This window comes from Vespula pensylvanica, chromosome 7 (assembly GCF_014466175.1).
Source record: "Vespula pensylvanica isolate Volc-1 chromosome 7, ASM1446617v1, whole genome shotgun sequence".
Classification (NCBI taxonomy): Eukaryota; Metazoa; Arthropoda; class Insecta; order Hymenoptera; family Vespidae; genus Vespula; species Vespula pensylvanica.
This window is the reverse complement of record NC_057691.1, coordinates 3885818-3905335: the sequence shown is the minus strand read 5'-3', so window position 1 is coordinate 3905335 and position 19518 is coordinate 3885818. Positions and strand designations below refer to the sequence as shown.

General features: G+C 32.0%; 3 protein-coding genes across 15 annotated transcripts in view; 1 reads left to right on the top strand and 2 right to left on the bottom strand.

Annotated features, from left to right (window-relative positions):
* Positions 1-433: 433 nt before the first annotated feature.
* Positions 434-8738, top strand: LOC122630796 (serine/threonine-protein kinase Pak). 7 transcript variants are annotated; one of them, XM_043815714.1, is made up of 10 exons: positions 434-1690; positions 2526-2721; positions 3018-3029; positions 3502-3670; positions 3765-3891; positions 3978-4083; positions 4167-4453; positions 4552-5047; positions 5129-5347; positions 5439-8738. In XM_043815714.1, the coding sequence occupies exons 1-10, from the start codon at positions 1635-1637 to the stop codon at positions 5520-5522; spliced, it is 1752 nt and encodes a 583-aa protein (XP_043671649.1). In that variant the 5' UTR covers positions 434-1634; the 3' UTR covers positions 5523-8738. The 7 variants fall into 7 exon arrangements, with proteins under 7 accessions (XP_043671649.1, XP_043671648.1, XP_043671646.1 ...); XM_043815713.1 differs by having other exon boundaries at positions 3975-4083; XM_043815711.1 differs by having other exon boundaries at positions 3741-3891.
* Positions 8739-8826: 88 nt separating this feature from the next.
* Positions 8827-12238, bottom strand: LOC122630797 (methionine-R-sulfoxide reductase B1). 5 transcript variants are annotated; one of them, XM_043815717.1, is made up of 4 exons: positions 11911-12238; positions 11148-11320; positions 11017-11035; positions 8827-9599 (listed from the first exon to the last, which is right to left on the bottom strand). In XM_043815717.1, the coding sequence occupies exons 1-4, from the start codon at positions 11994-11996 to the stop codon at positions 9548-9550; spliced, it is 330 nt and encodes a 109-aa protein (XP_043671652.1). In that variant the 5' UTR covers positions 11997-12238; the 3' UTR covers positions 8827-9547. The 5 variants fall into 5 exon arrangements, with proteins under 5 accessions (XP_043671652.1, XP_043671650.1, XP_043671651.1 ...); XM_043815715.1 differs by lacking the exon at positions 11017-11035 and having other exon boundaries at positions 11911-12236; XM_043815716.1 differs by lacking the exon at positions 11017-11035 and having other exon boundaries at positions 8827-9563; positions 11911-12234.
* A 518-nt stretch (positions 12239-12756) lies between these two features.
* Positions 12757-19518, bottom strand: part of LOC122630793 (bromodomain-containing protein DDB_G0280777-like) — a 10698-nt gene continuing 3936 nt past the window's right edge. Inside the window, exons 8-10 of one of the 3 annotated variants that reach the window (XM_043815702.1) lie at positions 18081-19501; positions 15477-17978; positions 12757-15410 (exon numbers count right to left, since the gene is read on the bottom strand). In XM_043815702.1, the coding sequence (XP_043671637.1) occupies positions 13968-15410; positions 15477-17978; positions 18081-19501 (5366 nt within the window). In that variant the 3' untranslated portion in view covers positions 12757-13967. Of the gene's footprint in view, positions 15436-15476; positions 17979-18080; positions 19502-19518 lie in introns of all 3 variants that reach the window. The other 2 variants (XM_043815701.1, XM_043815703.1) reach the window with 2 other exon arrangements.

Genomic DNA, 19518 nt, shown 5'->3' with positions numbered 1-19518 from the left:
TGAAATTTACATCAAAAGAGAAATAATAATAATAATAATAATAATAATAATAATAATAATAATAATAATAATAATAATTTAGGTACTACTTGATTATTCCCTTCTATCATTACAATCATATTTGTTTCGAGTATCGATAAAATAAAGTACATTTACTTTATTACATGCTGTTATTCCAAAATGGCGACAACTTCATTTTAATGTTCAATCTAATGTAAAAGTAAATGAAATATGAATATATATCGTGAAAAAATGATTATATTTAAATATAATATTAAGATATCGAATTATACGCATGTGACAACGCGCATACATGCGGTTCAAAAGTGTACAAAGAAATATGTGCTATATAGCAATCTGTACGCATACATAACCACATAACGACAATAATCATACATGTATTGCGAAAAGAGGCACCAGCGGTGAAAGATGGAGTGTAGCGGGAAAGGATAGAGGGGTTGGGGAGAGTGAAAGCAAGAAAAGATGAAAAGAGAGAGAGGATAAAGATAGAAGGGATCACCGCACTGGAGAGCGGAAAAAAATAAAAAGAGCGAAGGTAGAAGAGAGAGAAGAGAGAAAGAATAGAATAGGAAAGAGGTAAAGAAGAAATAGCAACATATTCTAGTGTGGCGGCGCTTGTGCAGTATAGAGAGCCGCCACGGCGGTGATTCGAGCTTCTTATCGGTCTCGAAAAGAGCCGTAGGAAGAGGTAGGGAAATAAATAGAAAAACCGATCGTCGTCGAGCTGCGATTATGAGCGCGAAATGAAGTAGCATCGATAAAGGAGCGAAGCGCCGCGTGATTCCACCTCCGCCGTGTCCAAGCGTGGCACATCACGGACGTGTGGCTGAAGCGGCGCCATATATATACGGTATATACCGTATTCATTCCTTAGCGAGTGCGGCCAAGTGCGGCGGTGGTGGCAGATAGAAAAGGAGAAGAGAGTAGAACCGCGACTGTGGCGGCTGCTCCTGTGCGTTGGGTGGGGGCGAGAAAGATAACCGCGACGCGACTCTGAGAAAGAAGAGAGTAGAAAGCAAGTAGAAGGAGAAAGATTCGTGGATACGGCGGGGTGCTTTGCCTGCACCCGTGCGTGAATCACGCTTCCGAGGCGCCCGGCTGTCCCCCGTCTTCAAGTATACCCCATCGTCGCGACATTGACCTGTTCGAGGACGCCGTTCGTTCTTAACTATATCAAGAGAGACGAATTTTCTCCCTTCTTTCCCATTTCGGAGCAACCTTTTAAGAGTGACACCCACGAGGTGGGAGGGGAGGCATCTTGCTATTCGTTCCGATCCATGTCTTCTACCGGTTTATCTAATATCTTCCCTCTCATTTATGATACGTTATTTAATCGAACGAAGATTCACTGAAAAAAGGTCCTCAGTTCATCAAGGAAAAAATCATTTTTGTAATATGATAGTAGTGCTCGATGAATTTTAGAACCAGTGTTATTGCCAGCAAGATTTCTAGTATACTGTGATTAAACTCTTTAATTTCTAAAAGTCTAGAAAATAAGACTGTTGATTGAACTCTGACAAGCATTGCTGTGAATAGTTTCATTTCTAAATAGAATATTAGAAACGCAGCCACGAAAAATAGACTGGCAACAAAGAGAAAGAAGCAGGTGCAATATGTCAGACGAAGAAGATAAACCTCCTGCACCTCCTGTACGACTGACATCTAATAGGTACATGTGCTTGTCATATTTGTATATATTTCCATTGCTAAACATATTACTTTGTATCATCTGATCTTTTTTACTGGATATTGATTAGCTATTGCCACGCTTAACTTTAAGCTCATAATTAATAAAAAGGAATTTAATAACTATAACAAATTGTAAATAAGGATTATGGGCTATTTTAATGTTGCTGTCTTATAACACGTATATAATATATAGTATTCTATATATTTTATAAAATTCTTAATTATATATTTTTATGTATGAACAAAGAAATGATTAAAAGTAATGCTGTTTTATGTTACTAAGTTAATAATCAACTGTTGCCATAATTATAATTCAATAATTTTATGATAGTTAATAATTTTGTTATTTTTTTTATAATATACATAAGTCTGTATCTTCCAAAAATAGAACAACTACCACTAATTTAGTGGTTGCTAAAAATAAAATCTCAGTTCAGATACGATGACATTCTAATGTAGGGGACCAAGTTTTAAAATCTGAATATGTTATTTGAATGATACATTTATTATATTTAAAAAAGTACCTTTAATGTACTTACAATACATAAACAATTTTTTTTCAGTTTGAGAATATCTTTTACATTTATACAAAAAATGATTAAAAAATAACTTCTAAACTGTCTAAGTCTGAATAACTTCTAAACTGTAACTAGTCTAAATAAATGTAGTAAATTTATTGATTTTTATTTTTATTATATCTGTTACATCTTTTAATAAGATAACGCATATATATTATTTTTGTAAAGTTACACATTAATAGCTATTTATTAAATCAAATGAAAAGGTATTATAATTAAATAATGAATATGTTGTAGAGGTGAATCTGCACCAAATTTGCCAGTGGATATGCGCCCACTACCTAAAGAACCAGATTCAGATGAACGTAAGAAAAAGACATTAAAAGGCAAAATGAAGGTGAAAGAAAATAAAGATAAACCAAATATCAGTTATCCAACAAATTTTGAACACACGGTACATGTTGGATTTGATGCTGTTACCGGTGAATTTACGGTATGTTTCATTATTGTTACTTACTTTTTAACGTCGTTTAAAATGCACTCGCTTCTTGCTTTGCTGTTGTACCATGATACGGAATATCCAAATAATATAATATATGATAAATAAATGATAAGCAATATAGAATTTAAGATATTCATATGGATCTTCCGTATCTACAAAAATTAAATTTCAAACATTTTTTCACATACGTATGGACATTGTGGAACGGTAATTTGGTAATTTGTCTCAGCTTCTTATACATATTATTTTCTCACATGGAAAACTAACTAGACACTATTTCTTTCAAGCTGCCATTGAAAGTAAGTAAATTCAAATAACCACAGACTTACTTTGCCTGTATTTTACCTTGTACATACATCTTGTTTAAAAGTTTGTTTTCGTTGCTGTTGAGAAAAATTAATTCTTTCGTTCAATTCAAATTGTAAGATATGTTATAGACTTCATAAGCATAAATGCTTTTGTAGATTAATATAAGCTTTAGGCAACGTGGCATCTGATATTATTGCTTTCCTGCAGAATGAATCTTGGTAATCGTTAAATTGTATTAAAAATTTATTGAATATATTAAACAGATTATACAAACCTTATATTTGCATGTTCTATCCTATAATATTCATTCTTAATAATTTATATCTTCCCTATATTTTCTTCAAATTCTTTAGAGAGTAAGATCTGTCTAGCCAGCATTGCCTACCTGTTACATTTGACTTCCCCTTACTGTAATATGACTATGACTTCTACCGTTTTAAAATATAAAATTATCATCCATAGGGAATGCCAGAAGCTTGGGCAAGACTTCTCATGTCCAGTAATATTAGTAAACAAGAGCAAAAGAAAAACCCACAAGCTGTCTTGGATGTTTTAAACTGGTATGATAGTAGCAGTAAAGAAACAAAAGGTTCTAAGTACATGACTACAACTAAGATGGTTGGAGTTGTAGGTAAGTTTATAATATGAATTTTCTTTTTTATAAGGAAAAATCTTTTGTACTTGTTATATTAATAATACAGATATCATTCAAACTGCACACCCAGCTCCAATAGAAAGAGCAAGTAGTCCGCGAAGTATGGGTGTTACTGTTGGTACAGGTGTAGGAACTATTCGTGGACAGGCTATGTCTCAGGCTTCAGGAAGCTCTCACTCTCAACATTCATTGAGCAGGTGAGCCTTTTACAATCTTTACATTATGAAATAACTATTAGTTAAATATTTGCTGAGAAACAATAACATTACAGAGTAAGCAGCAGTAGTCCCAGTAGTACACCAACTGATGCTTGTGCAACTAGTTCTGAACAAGAAGATGAACCACCACCTCCGCCTATTTCTGCAAGGCCAGAACGTACAAAGTCAATAGTAAGTTTTTTAATCTGTACAATCATGAAAATATGAGATAATTATATGATCGATTTTATAAAATATTAAATTCAAATATCCAGTATACAAAGCCTATAGAAGAAGAACCACCTCCACCACTGGCAACTACACTGGGGTCACCTCAAAGAAATGGAACACCACAACAACAACAACATCAATCACAGTTAGATAGAAATAAAAATCAAGCAACACCGACATCGACTACGACTGATCAAACACGACCAGCACAAAGTGATAAAGCAAGAAAAAAGAAAATGTCGGATGATGAAATACTAGAAAAGCTTAGGACAATTGTAAGTGTGGGAGATCCAAATAGAAAGTATACAAAAATGGAGAAAATAGGACAAGGGTAAGTCATAAATATAAATTCCATAATATTTTGTCTAGAGTATAATATCTAATACAGAGAAAAAAAAGACAACAAAATAAATGTGTGTTTACCATCAGTGCTTCAGGTACAGTTTACACAGCAATTGAAACATCAACAGGAATGGAAGTTGCAATAAAACAAATGAATCTTTCACAACAGCCGAAAAAAGAATTGATAATAAATGAAATTTTAGTTATGCGGGAGAATAAACATCCGAATGTTGTAAATTATTTGGATAGTTATTTAGTGGGAGAAGAACTATGGGTAGTAATGGAATATTTACCTGGTGGTAGTTTAACTGACGTCGTGACTGAAACTTGTATGGATGAGGGCCAAATAGCTGCTGTATGCAGAGAAGTCTTACAAGCATTGGAGTTCCTTCATTGTAATCAGGTTATACATAGGGATATTAAGTCTGACAACATCCTACTTGGTCTAGATGGGGGTGTAAAGTTAACTGATTTTGGGTTTTGTGCACAAATTTCTCCAGAACAAAGTAAAAGAACTACAATGGTTGGAACTCCATATTGGATGGCACCTGAAGTAGTTACAAGAAAGCAATATGGTCCAAAGGTGGATAAATATTAACTATTATATACAATAATCGGTTGATATTGATTATTAAGTTATTAAATTAAAATTATTGAAAAACAGGTAGATATATGGTCATTGGGAATAATGGCTATTGAAATGATAGAAGGAGAACCACCATATTTAAATGAAAATCCATTAAGAGCATTGTATTTAATTGCAACAAATGGAAAACCAGAAATTAAAGAGAAGGATAAATTATCTGGTATCTTCCAAGATTTCTTAGACCAATGTTTAGAGGTTGAAGTTGAAAAACGATCTGCAGCTTCAGAGTTATTAAAGGTAATACACTTGAGTTGATGAAAGATAATTTACTGTTATGTTTAATAATGTTATTATTGTACCATTAGACATATTTGACATTCCTTTACAGCATCCTTTTTTGAAGTTGGCAAGGCCACTAGCCTCCTTAACACCTTTAATTATGGCAGCAAAAGAGGCTGCTAAAGGTCATTGAAAGAGTAGTGAAAGACTATGGTCAAAAGTGATCATAAATATGACTATGTGAAAGAATAACGAACCACCCTCCCAAAACGGAAACGGCACAATAATTCAATAATATATATGTAATAAATAAACATATATAAATATATATATATATAAATATATTATATATATATATAGGTCATAAATAGATAGAACTTATCCGATACGTGAAGAGTATCGAGAAATGGTTTCAAAGTTTTTAAATTGCTCGACTCTCGCATGTTGTGAGGAGAAAAAGTTAAATCAGAGGAACTGTGAACGATCTGACGGCAGAAACCTTGTTTGCCTCGATGATGTGTATTGATTGCTAAAAATTTCTAACGTCGAATTAAATAGATGTTGAAAAATGAACGAACGTAAGTTGACGTAAATATTGCCTGAAAAGCTTTTTTTATCAACATTCATCATCAAGGATAGATAAGTGTCTGTCAGTTATTTTCTAAAGATGTAAAAATAGTATTATTGACTCTAAAGTTGAAGATCAGAGTTAGCTACAAACACACATTATTTATAGCAAGGATCCTTATTAGATAATACCATAAACAAATGTGAACAAGTACATAAGACTTATTCTAATACATTATTATGGTTTGACAAAAAAAATTGTAGGAGAAAAGTAAATTGGTCTTCATGTCAGACTTATATTTTTCGAATGAAGTTATGAGGAGCAGAGCAATATGTTTTCAATCTTTTTGTCTGTCAATATGACATAGATATATATATAAGCGATAGCCTAACTTGTTTTAAACGTTCTCAAAAATCACGTTCTTATAATCAAATGTTGATACGCAGAACTATGTTTTATTAAACTAAAAATGCCTTAACTATTTTTTTTTTATCTTGGATGTCACAATCATCGTATTGTGTTAGTACATATATATCTATATCTATATATATAGTATATATATATGTATATATATATATGTATATATATATATATATATATATATATATATATATATATATATATATATAGTATCGCTAATTGAGTTATTTGTGCTTTATGCAGTTAGAGTATTTCATTTTTGCAAATCAAGATTACTGTTTTATAATATTAAGATAAACAAAAGTAAGTACTTTTTCTCATTTGCATTGCTATAAGACACGTTAAGATATATAAGGCCTTCTTACTAAAACATTAGTTAATAAGAACATTCTTATATGGACAAATGTTGTCCGGTCACGTGTGTTCTTCATTACAGGTCAAATCTACTATCATTAACGTGTCTTAAAACAAATGAACGGATGATCGACGAAATTTTAAAACAAGGTTCAAACGTAGGAGCATTTTGTGACACTATAAAGTGCCTGTTGTCATGTTTAGAAGCATGAGATATTCATGCTAGATTCCTTATAATCTTGAACCATTAAAATGTATCATTTATTTTGATGAACCATCAGAAACCAACATGTAGAATCACGTCAACGGTTATATATAAGGTTTCCAAATGGTTGTACCATATTAAACAGAGCAACTAAAATGTCTTTCCTAATTGTATTATATTTTCAAAGTATCATGTCATTACAATTAAAATTATCTATATTTAGTTTAAGAGACTTAGATTTTGCAATTTCTGTAATTTTTAATAATTTCATTACGTATAGGATTGCGTCATATGTGATTTTTGACACTTAAAATAACTTCATGAGAGTACAGTAATTATTGATATAAAAAATCACTGATATATTACATATAAAAAGAAAAGAAAAAAAAGCAAAAACGTATAATTATTTCCTTAAAAAAAAAAAAAGAAAAAAACATAATGTATTTAATATTCAGCAGTTTTATTCTTCCATAGAACTGTCAATAAGAAGCCTGATTAGTTTTTTAATGACAATTAGTAAAGTCTAATTAACAATTGACAGACAAAATGGCTCGATTTATGTCGTGTTTACGACAAATTCGAAGTCATGCTAAAATTGGATAAAAAAAACTATCTTTAAAAAATCAGGGATTATGATATAATGTATTATTTTTGTGTGTCAGTATTTCACGAGAATAAGCATCGCATGTATTAATTTTCTTTTAGTAATCACTCTAAATTAATTGAAAGTAAATGATGTGTTAAGCAACATAAAAAAAGGAAATAACTGCACATGTAGTATTAATCATCATGTAAACGAATTTATAAATTAGGATCCAAATAAATTAGCTCGATCAGGAATAACGAGCGAGGTCTTGCATTTTCACAAATATCTTGAAAAGAATCATATATATGTGCGTGTGTGTATATATATATGTATGAAATCATATATATATATATATATATATATATAAACCATCCATTTTGTCTGATCATATTATTATTATGACAGTTATAAAAGATATTTCTTCTCTCAGTTTATAGCTAATTACTGTTAAGATTTATTTTTTAATGATAAATCGAGATGCATTAAATATATAAAATATACTTGACTATGTCCAAATTTCAAAATACAAAATGTATTTAGATGCATAATTGTTCGCAAATGATCATCTTGTTAATGAATCTGTTTACATAAACAAAAGTACAAAGCTTGTACCAAAACATGCCTTACTGTAATAAAAATATAAGTATTCTATTAAAATAAAATAATCATTATTTTTTTGATGCGGCAAGATTAGATAACTAAACTGATAGATTTTGAGAGTATAGATTATAAAATGCATGGACAAGTATTATTTTCTATACTTGCATCTCGATTAACGTTCCATGTGCATTTAAGTATTTACATAAGAAACGTATTATTGTCATTTTGTAAGTATAAAATAGGTTCCTACTAAAATCAGGTTAAGTGTGTATATGCATGATTGCGTGCTTATGATGTTTTTGAAAATGCTTTGAGATCTCTAAATGAAAGAACCAGGCCTAGCAACAAAGATACTATTTTACTGAAAAAAATTGGTCAAAATACATGGTTTCCAGTTTTTATCAAAACTATTTTATTTTAAAAAACAGCTAATATATATATATATATAATTGCTTTTAAAGATTTTTAGTAATGAATGATTTCTCAGGAAAATATATATCTAAATGATAAAGAATCCAGAAATTGATTGAAACGGCAGATAAATAATTATTGTAAAAAAAAAAAAAAAAAAAAAAAAAAAAAATAACGCCTAGAATTTTACGTATATATTGTACTGTAACACCTTTTAGTTTGTTTTGAAATGTTACAATATAAGGAAACATTTTGTAACAAACAATTATTATTTTATTACAATCTTTCCTTAATATGCCCTTCCTTAATATTATGTCTCTATGGCTTTAACAAAGGTTAAAAATAATAGTCAATTTAATTCTTACAATGCTTTTTATATTATGAGGAATATATAGTAACTATTTATATATTACAGCTTTTATACACATTTGTAAAAATAGTATGGACTTTTAAAAAATAATATTTTTATCACCTTTTTGTATTGATTATATCATAATTATATACATAAATAATGTGTTACACAATTCAGATCTGATTATAAAGAAACAATATTATGTTAGTTGAGTTAGAAATTATTACATCAAGAGCAGTTGTATAATATGTATGGGGATGTTATATCTTATATTATGTAAACAAATTTTTGCTTAGCTTGATACAATATCAGCATGGAAGCACGCTTTATAATTGTATATTGTAGTGGATGATTGTGAAAATTTAATTGACCATACTTATTAATAATATTAATGTGCTAATTTACAAATATTATTAACGTATTATATATTTTACGTTACAATTAAAAATCTTGCTTTTAAACAAGAAAGCAGAATTCTTGTAAAAAGATTCTTTACGAAATCTATTATGTTCAAAAGTTGAAGCAATCAGGAGAATCGTAAATATCTTTAAAAAAATTTAATGTTAAAAGAACAATTTATGTTCAAGGAAATTTACTTCTTTTCTTCGCCTGCTGCATGAAAAAGTATTGAAGCAGAGTTGATGCAGAAGCGCTTCCTGGTAGGTTTTGGACCATCGTTGAATACATGTCCCAGGTGTGCACCGCACTTTGAGCAGGTCACTTCAGTCCGCACCATATCTGGGTTTGCGATCAGCAGTAGTAGATTGCCACCAACTACAGGTCGTGTGGTGACGGGATTTTCGTGTTTCAATGGTGAGAGTGAAGTGGTGGTAGCGGAGCAGTAGGAAGACAAAGGAAAGACAATAATAGAGTGTGATTAAACGCAGACCCACACCCTTTTGAGTACACTTTCAATGCCTCCCAGCAATAGTAGTGGCGAAGAAGTAGACTTACAGTTAGATTAATTAATTTTTGTTATTTCACATATTTTTATCCTTCAAAATTACCTTGCATATAGTTTACATCCTTGAGTTTCCTCTGTAGTAATTGCAGTAACATTCACTGATTATAATACTAAATGAACACATCATTTACTTAATACAATATTGACATAAATATTCATTAGAATAAAATTTTGAAATTACTATATATATATATATATATATTACTCATATATCTTGAATATGATACTAATTTAAAGTAAGTATTAATTTCATTACCTTCAAAATAAGTAAAAGTATTATATATATAATGTTTGTTTTTTCCAATCTTTTTAGATCCCTAATTTTTAATCTGATCAATATTAATAAAGAGTTAAATAAATAACAATCTAGTTTATTAGAAATGTAACTATCCTATCTACAATACAATGATATTTCTTTTCTTTCTATACAATAATATTTTTTCTTTTTTATATAATTTTTTTATATAGCTGCATAAAAAATAATTATCATCTACACCACATATATTACTGCGACGGCTGTATTAGAAATAAAGATAACATTATTTAATTTTGATATTACTAAGGCCATAAGTAAAATTATATTATAAAAAGCCACAATTACAAGTTATGTGCTATTTATTTGCAAATATTATGAGAGATGCTATAGCTACTATTTTTGTAAATTAATTAGACGAAAGATCTGTTTGCAATTTATGTCTAACATTTCATTACAATAATAAAAAATTGATGTAAGTCTAACACAATCACACTCTAAGCTGGACATGCAGGATATGAGGTATTAGGAATTCTGCCTTCCTTTAAACTTTATATCAAAATTTATATCTACAATCATTTTACCCATGTATAAATAAAGCCAGATCATAATATACTAAACATAAGTTATATATTGTATAATTAATTAATTTAAAGTATTTGAGAAATATACATGCACAAAATAATTAATAGCTAAACCAGTAGAAAATATTTTTACCAGAATATTATATCGCACTGGTGTTTATTATATTATTGAAAATGAAAAAAGATAGAGATTAGAGAAGAACTACGGAGAAGGCAATGAAGAAATATAAAAGAAACGGTTAGGAAGGTTTAATGATGGGTTAAAATTGTAATGTGTGAAGAGCGAAGACACCATAATAAGCAGGTAATGCTAAAATCTAATCGTAGATATACTCAAGCTTTAATTCCCATTTAATCATTTTTCTTTTCCATTCAATAATATCAGTTTACCTGCATATCGTTAGATATCCTCGTATGATGTAAGAATAAAATGAATAAGGAATACTACGTCATTATATCAAATATATGTATGAGCATAATTGTTTGAGCTTTGTAAATAAAATAAAAAAGACTGTGCTTACCATGAGAGGTATCTTTGGTTAACTTAATCCGTCCTTGATCTAAAACTTCATTAAATGCAGGCCAACCGCATCCACTGTCATATTTTGTATCAGAAGAGAATAATTCCTGATCACAGACGATACACGTGTATGTACCATTTTGATAAAATTTATTGTAGCAACCAGTGAATGGCCTGAGTAACATAGAAACAATTATAATACACTATCATCCGGTACCAAGTGAAAAGAGGTTAATTACAACATCCGAAATGTTATTTTTGGACTACTTGGCCATGACGTAAAGCCAGCGATCGCTCTTGAAAAAGTTATTTTTATCTATATCTATAACTAAATTGGCCTTCACAATATTTCATTTACAAAAATGGATTAATAAAAATATAAAAAATATACTTAATAAGGTTGTACTTATAAATTATAAATGTCTTAAATCTAGATCGAGATTTAATATAAATAGTATTCGAGAAAAGATTTAGAAAAACGAAGAACAAAATTAGCTGACACAAGCGACAATTTTGACATCGGTATTACGATACCGTAAAACAGAAAACGAGATGGGATAGAGGAAAAAACAATAGTGATCACCTTTAGAGAGGCACAAACATATTTCGTAAGGATAATAAAAGATAAAACGCGTCAAATATACGATAAGAGGACTGATTCGTAATTGATTAAAATCTTCGTAAATTCGAAGCAAAAAGCGTGGTTAAGCAAAAAACATGGCTAATAACGAACGTCTAAAAAGAAAAGAAGTATCGTTGTCTACCTCTCGGTTCCTTTTTCTTGTGTCACGTGCCACTGTAACGGCGTTAAACGTTTTTTCAGCTCGTCCTTGTCAATTTCCGTCGTCATCCTTCTAATCGAATAACGAACGCTTCTTAAAACGTCGAAAGGTAACCGAAATCGCGCCAGTTTAATGCGTCAAAATCAAAGACGTGGATAAGTATTAGATACACGACCGGCGCGCGCTTACCGCGTTAATCGTACGACGACTGCCGCATCCTGCTAGATCGCGGGTAAATGTCGACTTTCGAAATGGCACCGTGTGTGCGCCTTCCAGTTATTTGGCACCCGTAGCCCGCCACCCGTCGATCATTTCCCCTCCTATGTGGCGCTTCGATCTCACGTCGAACGCGCCTTTTCTAGGGAACGATACCATCCTTTCCTACTTCGTCGAAAACTACTATTTATAGAATTACGAAAGAATATCGTATTTAACCTTCTATTTTTTTTTTAAACGTATACCAATACTTCTATCTAATACTCTTCCTATCTAACATCTCTACTGTTACTTTTTACGTGGTTTATTGACTCATTAAAATTTTGCTTAAGGCAATATTACGTTTATATGAATGCAGAATATAATTCAATCGATGAGAAAATTTCAATAATATAATATCAATATTATTATTATCCATGTTATTACAGCAACGTTTTAATATTCTTTTCCTTTTGAATTTTTATCGATATCAGTGATGATTAGTGAAATAAACTTAATATTTAATTCATCTTGTTATATATTATTAGTAACTATATAAAATGTCACAATATATTAAATTCCTATAATACCAATAAATAATTATTGGCTAATAGGATAACAAAGTAAAAATGATTTTGTAACAAACTGTGCTTTAATCTGTTGTCAATACATTTACAATATACATTTACAATAATTTGTATATATTTATAAGTTTTGATAAACCGCTCTATGCGGTACACGATTCTCAAATACAGGGTTGATAGATAATATATATATATATGTATATGTACATATATATATATGTATATATTATATACATATATATATATACATACACAACAGCGGTATGTTACATATCTTCTCTCTGGTGCGTAGCTATACACATAATATAGATAATGTTTTTCTCGAATTTCATAATTCATTTTCGTTCGTACTATCATATACCAACGTATATACTAGCATGATCTTTCATCATCCAATTTATATTTTGGATTTTGAAAACTTACAAACACCGAGCACATTATCTATAATAGATATGTATTTTATGTACAATGAAACGTGTTCTAACTTATAAGTTAACTTATTTATATACTATATAACATACACTTGCGATAGTGCACTCAGTACTATACATAACTTGTTTTAAATCAAATATATTGATAAATCTATCGTCATAAAAAAAAGATGAAAGAAAACAAAGTAAAGTCAACCGTAGTTCCTCTTTTTCTATATATTTGAATATTGCATAAAATACGTCCCGACATATCGAAAAAACATGAAGAATGCGTATTACGCCGAGGAACTTTCGATAAAAGTTTACTTGAATGTTAGCTACACTTCATCTGTTTTGTAATTATTTTTTAAAAAACTATCAAAAATTCCTATTATTAAGGTGGGCTTATTTTTATATACATGCGTACATAATACGTTAGTGAATAGAAACAGAAGTTTATACTGACAATCTGTAAAAATGCCAAACATATAGAGCATCATTAAAAGAAAACAGAAAAAAAAAAAATGAAATGAAACAATGAGTTCCGGTGGAAATATTGCTATGATTATAATAACAAAAAGCAATAAGGTTATAATAACAAAAATCACCTTTTCGTTAATTGCATCAAAATAATAAAAGCATAAAAAATAAATGTCTATTATACATTATCATAATCATCACTCGATATACTCATCACTACAATCATTTCTCTATTACTTTCATATTAATATGATTGAACTTTGATTTTAATGAAGAGCATTGTCTTTAAATTAAAAAAATATATATAAAGCAATATGTCCACCGAAATATTTTGTAATGTGTAAAATATATTTTATATCAATTGTAATGGCTAAAGCCAGGACGGTCTATGATGATGTGGTGGTTGTAGAGCATATAAGGAATGAATATATTGTTGGTAAGCAGCAGGATCCACTGTTAGATTTGGACCATGAGGTGGAACGTAAGCAGATACGTGTGGTCCATAAGCAGCGGATCTTTGCGCAGAATGAAGAAATGGATGAGGTGCATAATTTCTTGGAGATTGATTACTAAGTTTATTACAGGATGACTGCACAGTATCTGTTACTGGTGCAACTTGTTGTTGCTGTTGTTGTTGTTGCTGTTGTTGTCTAAGCGCCATACTGTAATAACTATTTGTGTTACGAAATTCATCTAAAAATGCAAATGCTGCTGCTGCAGCAGAAGCATCCTTATCGTAAAAGGGTGAACTGCTTGTGGTGGTACTAGTTGGTGCAGCAAAATTGAAGGCACTACCACCTGGCGGAATTACTGAAGTATTCTTTAAGCCAATGTCTCCAGGAGTGCCTGAATATTGGGAAAAATTCGATATACTGCCGCTAGCTTGTTGATCTCCACTAACTGTAGATGATAAGGCAGTGACATTTTGTTGCTCCTGCTGTTTACTTTTTTTACTTTTTTTTGTCCTAGTTGTAACTGGTGCAGGAGGTCCTGTTGTTTCTCCTACTCTTCTTGACATTGACAATATTCCTGGCGTATTCTTTGCTGCTGCACTTTGTATACTTTGTAAGAGATTCAAATCCAATTCTGCAGTTCCCGAAACAGGACTACGCGCATAAGCCAAATGTTCTGGTTTTGCAGGTGGTGGTCTAGGAATTGTTAATAATTGCTGTTCTTTGTTACTACGACTTACTAAACCTAAACCCAATCGTGCATATGCGGGACTTGTGGCTACTGAATCTGCCAAACTTCCAACAAATACACTTTCAAATTGACTAGCTGAAACTGCTTCTGGTTGTGAAAGTGCTATCATTGGATCAAAAATAAATTGTTCTTGCCCAGGTCGTATTGCAGATTCTTGTGGCAGAGCACGCGATGGTTCATTTGGCGATTCATTATATACACGCTTCTTTACAGGAGGAAGATTGCCACTTGTTGTGTTTGAAGTTCCACCACTAGCAGTTTTTGAGCTAGCATCAAAGTAATGTGGACTGTGATACACTGGTCTAGAATTAGTTATAGGATATCCGGAAGGTTGAAATCCAGGTTGATAAAGAGACTCATGCGCTGTTAAATTTTGTTGAAATGCTATAAGCTGCGATTGATCTTGTGCTTGAATTTGATCTCCGGTACTTGCATTTTTGCTGAGGAACGATCTTTGTTGAGTATATTTTTGAATACCTACAGAATCGCTAAGGTCAGTAAAATTTGGTCGTTCTTGCAATGTTTGTTGCGGCTGCTGCTGCTGCTGATGTTGCGACTGCTGCTGTTGCTGCTGCTGCTGTTGTTGTTGTTGTTGTGGTGGTGGCGGTGGTGGTGGTGGTGGTGGTGGTGGTGGTGGTGGTGGTGGTGGTGGTGGTGGTGGTGGTGGTGGTAGTGGTGGTGGTGGTGGTGGTGGTTGTTCTTGATTACTATGTCTACTACTAGATCTTTGCATATCACTATTAGAAAAATTATTTGGATATGCTGTGGGAAATTGATTCGAAGGTTGATAAATTTGATGGTTTGCATTTAAATTCATTGACGATTCTGGCTGAACGATAAAATTTCGTTGTTCCTCAGATGAAGTTTTATCACTATTATTAGATTTCAAAAATTCTTGTCTCCGTTCCGATTCATTCACCGACAATGTAGGAGATTGTAAATATGAATGAGTTTGCTTAAAGTTTTGAGCATAACTTGAAGATGCTATTGTGCTTGATGTATAGTCCTCAGGAGCTTTGGGTGGTTGAGATTGAGCATAATTTGTAGCTTGTTGTGGAGGAGATTGCAAGTATGTAGTAGATTGTTGTTGAGAGGTACATACAGGTTTCTGTTGAGGAGAAGGTTGAGAGTAAACATGCGGTGACTGAGGAGATGGTTGGGGGTAACTTATTGCTGCTGCTTGTTGCGGAGACAACTGTGAATAGTTAGGTGGTGTTTGGGGTGAATGTAATGGATGAGAATAATTAGGTTGTTGTTGAGGAGATGGTTGAGAATAATTAGGTGGTTGTTGAGGAGATGGTTGAGAATAATTGGGTGGTTGTTGAGGAGATGGTTGAGAATACGAATTGTTTTGTGGTGAAGGTTGCGAATAGGAAACTTGTGCTTGTGGAGAAGATTGAGAGTATGCAGGTGGTGTTTGTGGAGAATGTTGAGAGAATGTTTGTATTTGTTGTGGAGATGATTGAGAAAAATTTTGTGGTTTTGGAGATGGTTGTGAATATGCTGGAATTGGTTGAGGTGATGGCTGTGAGAAATTATTTGAATGTGTTTGTGGTGAAGGCTGTGAAAAATGTGGAGATTGCGTAGGTTGCTGTGAATATACTGGTGGTGGTTGAGGAGAAGTCCGAGAATATGCAGATGATTGTTGTGGAGATGATTGTGAAAATGAAGAATGTTGTTGAGGCGAAGACGGTCGTGAATAATTCGATGATGCTTGAGGAGAAGATTGAGAATAAGGAGAATGTTGTTGCTGTGGTGAAGGATGTGAAAAATTAGATGTTGCTTGAGGAGAATTTTGAGTATAATTGATAGATGAATTTTGTTGAGGAGAAGGTTGAGAATATTTTGGTGTAGTTGACTGTTGAGGCGATGGTTGCGAATAATTTGATGGTGCCTGAGGTGAAGTTTGTGAATAAACTACTGGATGTAATGGCTGAGGAGAATGTTGAGAATACCCGGCGGATTGAGTTTGGGTATTAGACGATATTTGTTGCGGATAAGGTTCATTTTGTGATGAACTTTGTGGGAAATTATTTTGGGGAGAACATTGAGAAAATGTGGGAGATAACTGACGATAAGCTTCATTTGAATTTTCTTGAGGCGATGATTTTTGATATACTTGAGAAGTTTGGGATGGTATTTGAGGATATATTGGAGTCTGTTCATATGATGCAGGAGATGGATATGCTGGGGACAATGGATGATTCTGAGGTGATGGAGTAGGAGGTAATTGGGCACTATATCTCGGTGGTGTGGCATAGTAGGGGCTATTATAAGGACTACTACCAGTTGACAAAGCATCTTGATAAAATCCAGCACCTCGTATTTGAGTTTCAGTTGTAGTTACTACAGGCTGACTTTGCGGTGAACGACCAGAACAACGGCCTGGCGGAGATTCTTGAGAGAAGCTAGAAAGTGATTCACTTAAACTGCTACCTCCCGTGCTCATACGTCTTGGTCTACTACAGATCGTTTCTTGTACTTCTCCATCTTTCTTTGGCACACCTTCTTCCACTTCTTCATCTTTCTTTTTTGATTTTGGTGCCCCAAAAGCTTTAAACCAAGCACTTAAATTTGGCGTTGTGGATTTTTGTTTTTGAATTTCTTCTGTAAAAACATTATTATCCTTAGTTTCTTCGACTGTTGTCAATGGTAAAATTGTCCCCTTGTTAACAGGTAATTTTTCTTCAACAGCATTCGATGTTGTATTTACTGATACTGTTGTATGATCTTCTTCTTCATCGTCATTTGAAAAATTAGGATTTGGTGATGAAACTAAGCCTTTACATATCAACTGTATTGAATCAGCGTTCTTCAAAACAGTTCCTAAACTAAGTTTTGGTTCCTCTTTAACATCTGTACTAGGTTGAACATTATCACTAGCAGATTGATGGACTGTTGTATCACTAATATTGGAAGATGATAAATTTAATGGTTTCTTTAATAATAAATTTCCCTTGCTTTTACCAGGTTGTAAACGATCTATTGTACGCTGTATTTTTTTTGGTCTAGAGGGACCATGTGGTCCAAAAATTTTAATAGAACTTGGTCGTTTTCTTGGAGCTTCTAACTTTGGTCCAGATTTATTCGATTCAATGGAGGAATGAAATACTGGTGAATCACTGCCAGAAGAAAATTCCGAAAGCCGAGGTGCATCATCGAGCCATTTGTTGATGTCCTATTATTAAGGAAAAGTTAATTACTTTGACAAAATATAAGTAAGAAAAAAGATTTAATAATACAAATATACACGTACTAACATTAAATATTTATGACTTACATTAAGCGTCTGCTCTGTTGCTTGATTCAAGGCCTGTATCGCTGAACTTTCTTCTTTACCAAATGCTTTGGTATGTCTAACTTGTGTATTTTTTGTTTTTTTACTATCGTTTACTTCATGATTGTGACACTTATTTATGTCTCCTATAGCAATCGATTTTTCTTCCTTTACTCCTTTTTTGGATTTCAACCGTTTTAAATTGACTTTATCTCCATCATGTAATGCACTACCATTTGAAGGCACTTTTTTCGAGTACGCACTCTGAATATCTTTCTTCTTCTGTTTTTCCTTTTCATGTTTCAATTTTTCCTCGCGACGTCTTTCACTTACCTTATCTTTCAGACTATCAAGTGACTCCAAATCTTTATTATTTACTAACGCAGCAAGTTTCTTACAAGTATCAAATTGTTTTGACTTTTGTATATTTGTTTCTATTTCTACTTCTTTGGAATCTACAAGATCTGTTAATTCACCGTTGTTCACGTTTTCTTCAGTCTTCAGTTTTGATTTTTTTTCTTTCTCTTTTTCTTTCATAAGAATCTTTCTGTCAAATTCCTCATCTGATTTCAAATTCATTTTTGCTCCAACTTTTTCCTTTTTACGATTTTTCTTAACCTTTACATGTAAAGATTTTTCTGTATTATTATCTTGAGATTCTACTCGTTTTAATTTGCATTTCTTCGTATTTTCTGCTATTAACGTATTCTCTAGTTCTTTTTTCTCAATTTTTCTACTCTTACTTTTTGCAATAATAGAAGGTTCGTAACTTTCTTCAAAATCCTCTTTCCGTCTCTTCCCTTCCTTTACCGAACGAATAATCTCTACATCTTTTTTTTGTTGATGTTTGTTCTTTTTATTTGCACGTTTAATTTCTTCTTGTTCTTTGGGAGGCAGCTTTTTGGTTTTTAATAAAACATTGTTTGTATTGATGTGTTTCTTCCCTTTTGATTTTACAACATTAACATCTGATAATACTTTGTCAGCTTCTTCCCCCTTTATTTCTTTTTCTTGTTTCTGCTCTTCGTTTTTTATCTCTGTATATTCTTCCTCTTCTTCTTCCTCCTCTTCTTCTATAATATCTTCCTTCATTTTCTTGGATTTTCTCTTACCTCTCTTCTTCTTAGTAAATTTCAAATTCTTACTTTGCTTTCCTTCTTCAGTTACCACGCTAATTTTTGATTTTGCTCGAGTTTCAGATTTAATAGACTTAGATCTTTTATTTGACTTCTTTAAGCTCTTTTTTACATTATGCTGCATTGTAGAAGGAGAAGTAGTATTTAAAGGATAAGAAAGAGATGAAGGAGACATAGATACTGATCTTGTCGATGAAAGATCTTCATCACTCGATGTTTCAGATTCCAAATAACGGTTTACTGCCTTATCAAATGCTTCCTTTAAATTAATTGCCATCTCAGTATATTCTACAAAAAAGAAAGAA

Excerpts from the sequence above, each read along its gene's own strand:
- LOC122630796 (XM_043815707.1), top strand. The coding sequence starts at position 1,635 with ATGTCAGACGAAGAAGATAAACCTCCTGCACCTCCTGTACGACTGACA. Across the intron at positions 3,892-3,965 it reads TCTCAACATTCATTGAGCAG|AGTAAGCAGCAGTAGTCCCA; the intron begins GTGAGCCTTTTA and ends ATAACATTACAG. Across the intron at positions 4,084-4,166 it reads CAGAACGTACAAAGTCAATA|TATACAAAGCCTATAGAAGA; the intron begins GTAAGTTTTTTA and ends TCAAATATCCAG.
- LOC122630797 (XM_043815715.1), bottom strand. The coding sequence starts at position 11,996 with ATGACGACGGAAATTGACAAGGACGAGCTGAAAAAACGTTTAACGCCG. Across the intron at positions 11,321-11,910 it reads CAAGAAAAAGGAACCGAGAG|GCCATTCACTGGTTGCTACA; the intron begins GTAGACAACGAT and ends TATGTTACTCAG. Across the intron at positions 9,600-11,147 it reads AACCAAAGATACCTCTCATG|TTGGTGGCAATCTACTACTG; the intron begins GTAAGCACAGTC and ends CACGACCTGTAG.